At 40.0% G+C, this 13116-nt stretch overlaps 1 protein-coding gene and 1 long non-coding RNA gene across 3 annotated transcripts in view; one reads left to right on the top strand and one right to left on the bottom strand.

Moving 5' to 3' along the window:
* Positions 1-325: 325 nt before the first annotated feature.
* LOC126291939 (uncharacterized) lies at positions 326-1317 on the bottom strand. 2 transcript variants are annotated; one of them, XR_007551945.1, is made up of 4 exons: positions 1209-1307; positions 999-1118; positions 755-920; positions 326-600 (listed from the first exon to the last, which is right to left on the bottom strand). It is a non-coding gene; the product is annotated as an uncharacterized LOC126291939 (long non-coding RNA). The 2 variants fall into 2 exon arrangements; XR_007551944.1 differs by having other exon boundaries at positions 999-1317.
* Positions 1318-1575: 258 nt separating this feature from the next.
* LOC126291938 (uncharacterized) overlaps positions 1576-13116 on the top strand; it is a 136618-nt gene continuing 125077 nt past the window's right edge. Inside the window, exon 1 of the mRNA XM_049985661.1 lies at positions 1576-1755. Coding sequence (XP_049841618.1) covers positions 1666-1755 — 90 coding nt within the window. The 5' untranslated portion in view covers positions 1576-1665. The remainder of the gene's footprint in view (positions 1756-13116) is intronic.

Raw genomic sequence — 13116 nt, forward strand, 5'->3', positions numbered from 1 at the left:
ATTGCTGCTTCTTTACTGAAACCAGGATCCCCATCAACAACACTGTACCATTTTCTTAATGTTCGTGGATGTGGCAGTGATGTTTTGAAATTTTTCCTTACATAGCTATATGCCTTGCTACTGTAAAAATTTACTGTTAGAGCAAAGGTCCAAAGAGCTGCTGGATACATATTTGCTTCTTTACTTTTGCTGACACGTTGGAGCAACTCCGAAGTACCAGGTGGCAGCATCTGATAGCAAAAAGCCACATCATTTAAGCATAAGTATTCCAACCTGCCATCAGTCATACATTTAAAAAATGACAGGCATTGTAAATATACTTGCCTTTAGTAAATTAGCCAGGGATTCATGATTCATTTATAACACGACTATTTTCAAGATTATTTATCAAAGATTTCAAAGACAAGACTTTCTTCTTCATCCCACGAGATGACCGCTGGAAATTCTTGAACTTCCTGGCTTTGATGCTAACCTGCCGTCTTGCCACATCTGTTACTTTTTCTGCTATGCCAGGAGTACACAAATCGCTATTCGAAAAGTCCCCAATACACCTGAAACTTTTGTTTTTCGGGGTGTTCGTTTCCATATCGCATAACGTCACTGTAAACAAAACAAAAATGCATGTTTTGAGGTATAATTTGTGTGCGAAGCATGTCCGACATGGCACTTAAAGTAAAGTGCTACAGTTCTATTGTAATACAATATTTTACTAACTCGCAGTTGTTACACACATTCTAACAACATTCAGACTTACAGGCATTGCAAGCACAGATTTCAGAAGACTGAGGCATCATCTAACGAACGAACGCGTTCTACTGTGTGATTTACGGAGCTTAGGCCTCTTCGATTTCATATGCTCCGGAAAATCGAGAAGTGTCGTGATAGCATCACTTCTTAGCCCATTCCCTCCAGTCTTAGCCCTATAAAAACCATCAGGTTTAAAACTGACAGACATTGTAAATACAAATTATAAATATACATTGTAAATAATAACTAACCTATCAAAACATTTCTCCTCGGAGTGCTTCGAGCAAAGGCGCGTATGTGCAGATGGCTTAAAGTTTTTCTGCGTCAGGGCCTGTATCCAAAGCTGTCTTCGGTTTTCATCCTTAGGGAACCTATTAGTAGGGACGAGAAACAGTTGTACTTACTTCTGTAACCGAATTATCACAGATACTTTCCAAAATGTAGTATGAGTCTGACTTTACAGGCACCACTTTAATTTACATGATACTCTATTTTCAGTGTAAAAAACATATAAAAGTCACTTCAGCAGATTCCAATAAACGCATGGTCCAAGATGCGAGCTTATATTCTAAGATGTTCCAATTCAAAGTTGATCTATCACTATGTTTGTCTTTTGTTTGAATGTATCGACATTCTGCACTTTCCCATTACAGAACAATAGTCAATAAAGATAATTGTCGTACAGGCATGAAATTAAGTATTAAAACTCCATTATTGCAAATCATTTGTGTGGCATCTCGTTATTGTGTCAACAAAAGATGGTTGCTGATAGGTGGTAGCTCTTCGACCATAAATATAGTATCTATGGTCGAATTGGTAGCTATAAGTTTATAAGCACTTTGGTGGAACAGTTCCCGCTCTCATTTAAGTTGATATATTGCTGATGTGAGACCATTTTCATTTATAATAAATAACAGAATGTCAGAAACTACTCAAGCTTGTGGTTCTGAAATGTCCACCATTGTTCCATCTGATAAAACGGATAGAGAGTTCATGATGTCCATTGTGGTAAGTCTTAGTATACGTTCGAAACCAGTTGTGCCTCGCCAACGAGAAAATTTACTGAAAAATTAGAGACGTTCAAGGAAAAATGGTTATAGAAATCTGATATTTTATAGAAAAAGATAAACATTCTTTCAAATAGTAGCTGATGCAAGTTTGAATCACACACGTCCCTTCTTGATCTAAAGGTCCAAAAATCGCTTACTTTGACAGCAAATAGTTTTTGGGCAAATTCACCCCAGTGTATATGGAAAAATGTGAATTCAAAAGCGATAAAATTTACAAGTTTTTATGAACGAGCTACTAGACTATGCCACCAAAGTAAGTTTCTAAACCAACTATATAAAAGAACTCCTTCTATATACCCCTGAGAGATTTTTTTATTTAGGACAAAATAGATAACTAGATAGTGCCACATAAAGCAAAAATAGCGAGCCAGATGACAAAACTTAAAGGTGTACCATGCAACGTGTTGCTTTCTTGCCGTCTTGCCATGTTTTGCAGCTTTGCCTTAATTACGCCTATCTGCTGTATTAGTGCTGCAAAGGCTAAAATTTTTGAAATGGCAACCCAATCTTTTCGTTCCCATCACTGAAGCGGTTTCTTCCCGCAAACTATTTACATTTGGTAATTGGGCCATTCCGTGCCAAGTGGTCAAATATCGAGAAATGTTCCCATATGACCATCGTGGATTTTGATGTAAATTTTGTATGAACATTCACACATGTTCCCAATGGACACTGGTAAAGTTTGTTTCAGAAATTCAATACTTTCGGAGATACAGTCATTTGTTTAAAACATAGCACAGCTTTCTACAGTGTGTCCTTGAATTTTCAGCAACTTTGAGATATATCTAAGTATTTGCATGAAAGAAACAAAACTTGGCCATCTTATACAACTTTTAGAGCGCTTTAAAGCAAAATATTAAGAACAGGATTTCTGAGCAGTTTTCATATAGATAATTTGAAGCAAAGTTGAGCGAAAAAAATAGCTGTTAAGAAAAAAAAAAAAAAATGCGAACTTCAAGAGTAATTGTGGGATGTACATGAAACTTTGCACGCCATAATTCACCAACACAACGTCTTTGAATATAAAATTTCATTCTCCTATTGCTTTCCATTATTTCACAAATCTAGGGTGAATTTGACAATTTTTCAAAAAGTGCTAAAAATGGGTATTTTTACTCATTTTTCAAAAAGTGTTTTCTCCAAACTTGTCTGAACTGTGGCCATTAGAAAGAGCATGTTCTAAACTATCTAGAAAAATGGATTTGGTTTTGCGATGCAAGCGTATAAGGCTCAGCAAAGTAGCATCATCAAAGAGGCGCACTCGAAGTTTGAACACATTTTTCTGGCACTCAAATTATACCTGAAACCTTTTATTATGCCTAATAAAACTTTGATTAATTAAATGAGACCTTGGATGATTGAATGAGACCTTGGATAATTGAAATAAAAAGATCTGGTAAATAGGCAATGATACTGTCAGAAAAACTTGAAAACTCTGAGAAGTGGCCCTTCTGCTTTTATTGAAGTATTCATCTGCATAAAACTCTTCTCATTTGTAGAGAGAGGGGGGGAGAGAGAGATCATAAAGAATTAAATGAATAATAGCTTCATATTTTTTGTACTTCTCAAAATTGTAAATATTTACAAGTGGAAAATGAAGACCTAATTTTTGGAGTCAATTCTATACAACATTTTTCCAAAAAAAGAATCGGTTTCCTTGAATCGTACATCAAGTGATGTAAATTTTCCAGTCAATACTGCAGAGATTTTAATACCTAGGTGTTTTAACCTGTGAATTTTTGTCTTAGAGTTGTTAGGGAAACGTGTGAAATTGGCTGGTTAAACATCTAAGAGTTTTAATTTTGTATTTAATCACACTTAAATGTAGCCTACTGTCTTGGTAAATACGTAACCACTAGTTTCACAGAGAAAATTCACAAGATTCACTGTTTTTAGAGAATATAATGGCAGCAATTACTTTAACAATCAGAGCCTTGTTTGAACAATCAGTGTTTCAGTGGTGTGTTTGCAGCATAGTGAGTGGGTTCTCTTGACTGAGTGTGGGTTGTTAAGTGATTTGTAAGACTATCAAAGTTTGTAATTTAATTTACAAAAAAATGTTTTGATTGTGTCTTTTATAGCATATATCTCTTATTAGATTTTTCATTGGTATTATACATTGTCTATAATTTGATTCAGTAGCAATTTGTCTGAAATTTAAGCAGATTATAATTTGCACTTACAGGCCAAATACATTATTTAGTTACTGATCAGAGGTGGATGCAGAAGGAAACAGCATACCTTCCTGCTCAATTGGGCAAGGAGATAGTGGAACAGTGTGTCATGTCACTTTCTTTGCCAAAAAATCTGCTTTAAAATGGTTTGCGGATTTTAGTGACGAGGAAAGAGTTGTTTGTCCGGCGTTTTGAAGCAAAGCTTGGCAGTATGTCTCCGTACTGCCCTCGGTCACTGACCTGATTATCATATGTCCTGCCTCTCCCTCGTGACCTACCTTGATATCTGCCTCCTCTTTGCACACTCATTCTGCTTATGTTTCCATCAGTGCGATTGTCATTCTGCCTAACACGTGGGCGATACTATCTTCTCTCACATTCCTCCTCTTTGAGTGCTGATTCAACGCACTCTTAGATATTGTACAAATTTATCTACATTGTCTCTCGGTGCAGATATTATTTTATTCTTACAATTCCAAGGTAAATTATTTTCTACCCCCAAAATGTTTTGCTTCATTTCTACTTTATTACTAAGATAGGATAGAGTAGTTACCCACCTTTGTACAAATCTTTATTCCTTCTTTCTTGGGGTTGTATTTTTCCCCAGACCAGAAACGGTTAAGTACATTCATTTGCTTTCGCTTACCCCAGTACTCCTCCAAAGAAGCGTGTTTAAATTCCTGTAATTTAGTATATTTTTCTGAGGCCAAGTTCCCCCAGATTCTTGCCTCCCCCATTAAGTTTGAAGTAATAAATCCGATCTTCTGCTTATCACTCCACACTTTAGGCAAGATATCCTCAGTCATTCCAAAACTCACGTTGATGTACACTTTCATTGGTATCAAACTTGAGAAACTGTAGATTCTTTCACTGAATTGATTAATATGAGTTTCCAAGCCAGTGACTTTGTTACCTGAGCCCCAAGTTTGTCACACTTATCTTTATTTTCCTTCAAGTTACATTCTAAGGTAGCGTGATTTATTTCACTATAATTTTCTACCACTTTGATATATTCACTAGCCATAACTATTTCTGTGTTTACATGCACTTTAAATTGCTGGTGGTCATCAGTAACTTGTTAGATTTGTGTAGTCAATTCACTTTTTACTTGATGAATAGTTTGCGTACATTCCTGTTTAACCTGATTTATTTCAATTTTTACATTATTACTAAGCACTGCCATGTTGTGCTTCCAACAATCTCTTAGATCTGAAATATTTGAATCCAGCTTAGATTCTATTTCCTCACCCATATTACTCATATTAGCATCTAAACCATTAAATTTTGCCAATAGACTCATTAACATACCTGCCACACTATCTTTTGCCCCATCATTTACTGATACAATGTCTCGATTAATATTAGCTACTGCCACAGGTAGATATGAAACACTGGGATCTGATACATTCTGTTCCACCTGCCATCCATAATTAACACTTAATGACTCTGTTAAACTTCTACTGAAATTGGGTTGGGACACATCCAAACTAAAGTTCGTGGGATCATGAATCTCTTCCCCTTGTTCTTTTCCCCTATCTACCCTCAGTTCGTCCTCCACATTTGTTTGGTTACACTCAGCCATTTTATTCAGTTTTCACAACACACACACACACACACACACACACACACACACACACACACACACACACACACACACACACACACACACACACGAGAGTTTTAAAAAACACACTACTTAACTTTGCACTTCTGATGTCTCCAACATGGTTAGCTGAGGCTGCGGGTCCGATAACTATTCACTGGGCCGCGGTACCAGTTTACGAGCCACCACTGCGGTCAGCACTGCCAACTGCTTCCGCTGCCACCGTCGTGTCGTCTCATAGCTCGTAGTCTGCCAGATGTTGCCATTATCAGCTTCTTCAGTCGGCGCAATATAACCGCAAAAGTCATCTGCCAAGCACATCACACACTCACAGTTCATGGGTTATCACTGTCTTTCTGTCCATGTGACGATAGTTCACTCTTAATATTTGTCCTTTCCCCAGTTCCTATTTATTCGCGAGCACTTTTCTATCGTCCGGTGACACACACACACACACACACACACACACACACACACACACACACACACACACTACTGCTTTTAATGAAATGTTTCATTATGTTTCCTGGCTGATGCACCAATTGAGACAGATTTTTTGTGCGTGCGTGCGATGCACCAATTGTGACGGATTATACGTTGCTGCTGCAATGCAACTTCTTTTATAATTTTTGTTCACCTACCTCTTTACAGCGGTAGGTCTTCGCACGTAAACTCCTGACTGCAGTTACTTAAGAGATGACAGAAAAGCAGTTTTGAGGAAACTGTAACTTCATAGCTACACGCTGGAAGCCGCTACAAGTAAAATTTGCTGAAAATTGTCTATGTACTTTAAAGAAATGATTCGGAAAGGGGATGTCACTCGTACTTTAAACATGAAGTTCAAATTTAAAGCTTCAATAGATGTTTATTGCCGTTAAGCAAGATCATCAGCCCACATTCACGAAAATTACTAAAGATTCTGCTCACAGTTATCACCATACCTAAAACAGCCACAACTTTTAGCTTCCCAGATTCTGAAACCAATTACTTGTAACACAAACAATGATCGGCCAATTACTTCTATACACGATATTCAGTGGTTGTCATTAGTTAAGTTTATGCTCGCTATAAAATACTCAGTATGAATATTCTCAGTACTGTAACAATATATAATTCAAAGTTCACTCGCGATTTTCGTCGGAACGAATTATCACAACACTCTAAAGTTTTCGTAAACAGTTTCTGGTCACAACCAGATACCGTTAACACTGGACCATAACTCAGAAGTCATCCCAAGACATCATCTTACACATAATGCGAAAGTCACATCCAGCATAACTGCCTCCAATCAAAGCTAGGTCGCGACTCCTCTCACTCTCCCACTCCTCAAAATTATATCTCCTCGCTAGGCGGCCAACCGTCTCGCTTCTCATTGGCTGTCAGCACTTACGACCAATGAGAACTCACTTCTAGGGTGCGGCTCGCGCCAAAGTCTAGCAAGCACCAATCACTTCTCTGGGCTCATTGACGTCATCAAATTAAGTAACACTAAACTATCTAATGAAATAAACAAAACAAAATGAACTATAAGCTTTACTCCATATCTGGAAATTTATTATGTAGTCGGGAATGTTCTGTCTGTCTTCCACATAAGCATACAAACTTGGACATCCGACATTCACTAGTAGGGGAACCACTATTGGATTCGTTCCCACATTACAGAGTTGGAACACTTGCCAGTTCCTGTAGAGAATTACATGATCGGTTTTTAATAATGCCGAACGTCCCACATACTCTCACGCACGCATTCTCATTCACACGCACCCTAACACACAATACACATATTTACTTAGAATTCTTGAAATTTTTATTACAGAAAAGTCACAGAGGTTTTCTGAAACTAAAAACTTTCCAAATTTATATATGAACACTGAAAGTGTTATCAGATCATCATACATAGTCACTGAAGGTGAACTATTACATCACTGTATTAATTTGAATTCTTGACTATTGGAAAATTACGTTTTTTCTTTCTAACTTCCGAAATACAACTGTTTTTGATCTCAGACTTTGACATATTGTTTGTTTTTCACAACCGAAGGTTGTACATCAAATATGATGTTCCTCAGGTTATTCCTTTTAGTTATTAATATTTTTAGTTTCGTATAATGTAAGTGGCCTGCCAGCGCCGCTACTCCACTGCTTTCACACGTGCAGCTGCAACAGATGGTGGTGACGTCAGTCTGCAGGACACAACTCGTCCGTTACTGACCGTATAATACTCTACCGGCTTACATTCTGAAGTAAAGCTTTTAACAGACAATTGGGCGATCGCGCACTAGTTGCGATGCCACAGTGGGACCCAAGCAGCAATATGGAGAGGGCAGAGGAAGGGAAGGAAGAGTAGTGTGCAAGTGGGGGAGAGGTGAACGCTGTCTGGTGGAGTGTGCAGGGACTAGAATGCCAACTACTGCTGCATCAGCAGGTTGTAGTGCAGAGAGGTGGGGAGGAAAAGGAGGGAAGTGGGGAAAGACGGGCAGTGCATTGGCAGAGGGTGACAAATGGGGTGGGAGATAGCGGGAAGGCGAAAATAGGACAGAGGGGGTGGAAACTGTTGGGTGGAGGGTGTACAGACAGTATGTTACGGTAGGTTGAGGTTGAGATAATTACGGGAGCAGAGAATGTGTTGTAAGGGTAACTTCCATCTACGAAGTTCAGAAAAGCTGGTGGTGGAGGGAAAGATCCAGATCGCTTGGACAGTGAAGCAGCCATTGAAATAGTGTGTTCCGTTCAGCTGCATGTTATGCCAAAAGGTAATCTACTTTGCTCTTGACCACAATTGGCGGTGGCTGTCCATCCTGGACAGCTGTTTGGTAATCATACCAACATAAAAAGCTGTGCTATGATTGCAACAGGGCTAGTAAATGACATTATTGTTTTAACAGGTGACCTGATGTCCGATTGGGTAGGATAAATCTGAGTCAGGACTGGAATAGGAAGTGCTGCGTAGGTGGATTGGGCAGGTTTTGCACCTGGATCTTCCATAGGAATACAATCCTTCTGGCAAGGGGTTGGGATTGGGAGTGGCATAGGGGTGAACTAGGACGTTGTGGAGCCTGGGTGGGTAATGGAACACCACTTTAAGAGGGGTGGCAAGTATCTTCGGTAGGATATCCATCGTTTCAGGGCATTTTAGTAGGTAGTCAAAGTCCTGGTGAATAATGTGTTCAGTTGTCCCAGTCTGGGGTTGTATTGGGTGATGAAGAGGCTATTCCTTTGTGGCTGCTTCTTGTGGGTGGTGGAATAAATGGGGGTATGAGGGGGAAATGACACGGGAGTTCTGTTTGCTGACAAGGTCTGGGGATTAGTGCCTGTCTGTGAAGACCATGGTGAGACCCTTGGCGTACTGATTAAGGGATTTTTGTCACTGCAAATGCGCTGTCGCCGGTTGGTCAGGCTCCTGGGTGGTCAGGCTGTATAGGAGGAATTATTTGGTGTGAAAGTGATGGCATCTGTCCAAATGTATGTATTGTTGGTGGTTGGTGGGTTTAATGTGGACAGAGGGGCAGATGGAGCCATCAGAGAGGAAGAGGAAAGTGGCATGCTGCATTGAGGAGGGCCCTGTGAAGCAAATGGGTGAGAATCTGTTGAGATTGTGAAGGAACAAAATAGTGTCTTGACGCTGAATCCATATCGTGAAGATATCAACAAACCTGAAGCAGATCGGGTTTTGTGTTTTCGGAGGTTAGGAGTGTGTCCTAGTTTGCTCATACAGGGTGTATATGTTCCGGGACAACCGGGATATCCGGGAAAAACCTGGGAATTTTTTAGAATTCTGGGAATTTTTCATTGTTTTAGTTTTCAGTTAAATTTTTGTAATTTTAACTGGTAAGAACCGATGCTCTAACAAAGGAAATTATTGTATCCCGCTACTGCATAATAATACTTCAATGGTGAAACATAAACGAGAGAAAAAACGAAAATAACTTAAATTGCAAAGGAAATGCGCCATATATGACGACACACAGTGCTCATGCAAGCGTCTGGCAACAGCAAAATGTGTCAAAGGCTTTAGATAGACTATGCAATGCTTCATAACTTTGAATTGCCTCCGATCAGTGTAAAGTCACAACTCTTTACGTTTGATTTGTTTTACGGGCTCGTGCGCATGCGCAATTGAGTCATGTTTGAGTTGTAGATTCTCCCGCTTCTGGCTACAGGAATGTGGCTGTTGGCTGTGCAAGCAGTCGCAGCAAGTAGCTAGATGCTACTGGGAAAATGCGGCGCCAAATTCAAATTCTTGAGGAAAAGAAGTGCCTAGCATCCAACGCATGTTCGTCTATCAATTATTCTTATGATTTTGAAATGCTTCCCTGTTGGATTTTGAACATTTTTAATACATTTTTAAGTTCATTTCTGAATGAATCAGAAGTTGGTTTTTGAATGTGTGATGTCTGTCAGGAGAATCCTCGTCACATCTAGAAATAAACTTTCTGCAGACAAAAGGGGACGGGGCTATACGAGCTGAGCGGAGTAAAGCTGAACGGATGAATGCCAATCGCTGCCTGATTGTGGTTGACTGGGTTTGCGAATGATGAGCGTTGTTATAATTACTAGAGAAATCTATAGATTCAGACTACCAGAATGCAAATAATCGACTGACAGGAATAACAGTTACAGTGTGCATGTTGCTGCACATCAAAGATATTTTCAAAATGTCTTTTTTTTTCCCCTGAGTTTCATTTTCTAAAGTGGCGGGAAATTCTACACCTGTGTATAAAACCATAACCATTCAAAGGATTGATAAGGGTAAATATAATGCCACTTAACACTGAAAACGTGTATTTTCACTCTGGAGAAAGTGTGTTTTTAACCAGGAAATCCGGGAATTTTTTTTTTCCGTGTCCCCGTATACACCCTGTCATTAAAAGGTTGGTTTAGGAGGGTGCCATGCAGGTGCCCATGGCTGTGCCCCTCATTTGTTTGTATACAGGGTGACAATTATTGAAATCTATGGAATAAAATTGCCATATCTTCTAAGCAGCTTGTGTTAGGATGTCCAAACTGCCTGTTTGTCTGTGAGGCGTGATGGGAATTGGTATAGTCTGTTTTAGTGACGTAGCCCCCTTTCATTTGGCTGAGTTCGTCAGTAGCTAAATTGGTGCATTTGGGTGACTCAGAATCCGTTTTTCGTGAATGGGAAATCTTTTCACCTTCAGCAGGCGAGTGTGTGGTATGCAGTATCCAGTCATGAAATAATCGGTGCAATATTCCCTTATGGCACGGTGACTACCAAATGGTACATGAAGGTGATTTCATCCCCACTATCCAAAGTCACTCTGATTTTGACAAGATTTGGTTCATGCAAGATGGATTTCAACCCCATCAGCACAGGAGTGTTTGATGTCCTGGAGGAGCACTTTGTGAGCTGCATTCTGGTTATGTGTGCTCAGAGGCCATTAGCATGGGCGTTGGTTGGCTACCATACTCTCCAGATCTGAACACATGCAACTCCTTTTTGTGGGACTATATTAAAGACAAATTGTGCAGCAATAACCCCAAAACCATTGCTGAGCTGAAAACAGCCATTCAGGATGTCATAGATAGCATTGTTCTGACGATTTAGTGAGTCATGCAGAATTTCACTTGACGTCTGCACTACATCATCGCTAATTATGGCAAGCATATCGAACATGTCATTACCTAAATTCAAATTTCTGTAGTGATGTTCATGTGTTGAATGAAGTGTGTTCACACCATAGTTTGTAACTGATTTACTCCCCCCCCCCCCCCCCCCCCCCCCCTATATAATGTCATAATTGCCATTTGCTACCTTTCCTTCAAAGGGGAAGTAGTTGTGGGCTAGGCTAAAATTAATAAGCTGTAGGAGGAATGAGGTAATGGATTTGGATTCTTAAGGCCATTGCAAAAGGTAGTGTTCAATAGTGGTAAGACCACGAGCATGAGGGATGTTGGTGTATAAGGAGGTGGCATCAGCTGTGACGAGTAGAAATCCAGGCAGTAAAAGGGATGGTGGGGTGATTCATATCAATAGTGGTGAGAACGTCGTCTGCAGTTAGGATGATTCGGTCAGAATTTGTTTTGAGGTAGTGTGTGGATCTTAGTTCTTCTACTGAAAGGTTGGTGTTCCGAGTATGGTACCTGGGAGGAATGATGATGAAGCTAAGTTGAAGGTAAGGAAGTCAAGGAAGGAGACCAGTGGGTGTTTAGACGGGAGAAGGGAAGGATCACGGTTGGATGGTGGTACGAATTGGAAGGAGCAGTGTACCCCCATGGACCTTGCCGTTGGTGGGAAGGCTTGCGTGCCTCAGCGATACAGATGGCCGTACCATAGGTACAACCACAACAGAGGGGTATCTGTTGAGAGGCCAGACAAACATGTGGTTACTGAAGAGGAGCAGCAGCCTTTTCAGTAGTTGCAGGGGCAACAGTCCAGATGATTGACTGATCTGGCCTTGCAATACTAACCAAAATGGCCTTGCTGTGCTGGTACTGCGGACGGCTGAAAGCCAGGGGGAGACTACAGCCGTAATTTTTCCCGAGGGCATGCAGCTTTACTGTATGGATAAATGATGATGGAATCCTCTTGGGTAAAATATTTTGGAGGTAAAATAGTCCCCCATTCGGATCTCCGGGCGGGGACTACTCGAGAGGACGTCGTTATCAGGAGAAAGAAAACTGGCGTTCTACGGATTGGAGTGTGGAATGCCCGATCCCTTAATCGGGCAGGTAGATTAGAAATTTTAAAAAGGGAAATGGATAGCTTAAAGTTAGAGATAGCAGGAATTAGTGAAGTTCGGTGGCAGGAGGAACAAGAGGTTTGGTCAGGTGAATACAGGTTTATAAATACAAAATCAAATAGGGGTAATGCAGGGTTTAATAATAAATAAAAAACAAGGAGTGCGGGTAAGCTACTACAAGCAGCATAGTGAACGCATTATTGTGGCCAAGCAGACATGAAGCCCACGCCTACTGCAGTAGTACAAATTTATATGCCAACTAGCTCTGCAGATTACGAAGAAATTCAAGAAATGTATGATGACATAAAAGAAATTATTCAGGTAGTGGAGGGAGATGAAAATTTATTAGTCATGCGTGACTGGAATTCGACAGTAGGAAAAGGGAGAGAAGGCAACATAGTAGGTGAATATGGATTGGGGCTAAGAAATGAAAGAGGAAGCCGTCTCTTAGAATTTTGCACACACCATAACTTAATCATAGCTAACACTTGGTTCAAGAATCATAGAAGAAGGTTGTATACATGGAAGAATCCTGGAGATATTAGAAGGTATCATATAAATTATATAATCGTAAGACAGAGATTTAGGAAGCAGGTTTTAAATTGTATGACATTTCCAGGGGCAGATGTGGACTCTGACCACAGTCTATTGGTTATGAACTGTAGACTAAAACTGAACAAACTGCAAAAAAGGTGGGAATTTAAGGACATGGGACTTGTATAAACTGACTAACCCAGAGGTTGTACACAGTTTCAGGGAGAGCATAAGGGAATAATTGACAGGAATGGGGGAAAGAAATACAGTAGAAGAATGTGTAGCTT

The sequence above is a fragment of the Schistocerca gregaria genome, chromosome 9, assembly GCF_023897955.1.
Source record: "Schistocerca gregaria isolate iqSchGreg1 chromosome 9, iqSchGreg1.2, whole genome shotgun sequence".
NCBI classification, from domain to species: Eukaryota; Metazoa; Arthropoda; class Insecta; order Orthoptera; family Acrididae; genus Schistocerca; species Schistocerca gregaria.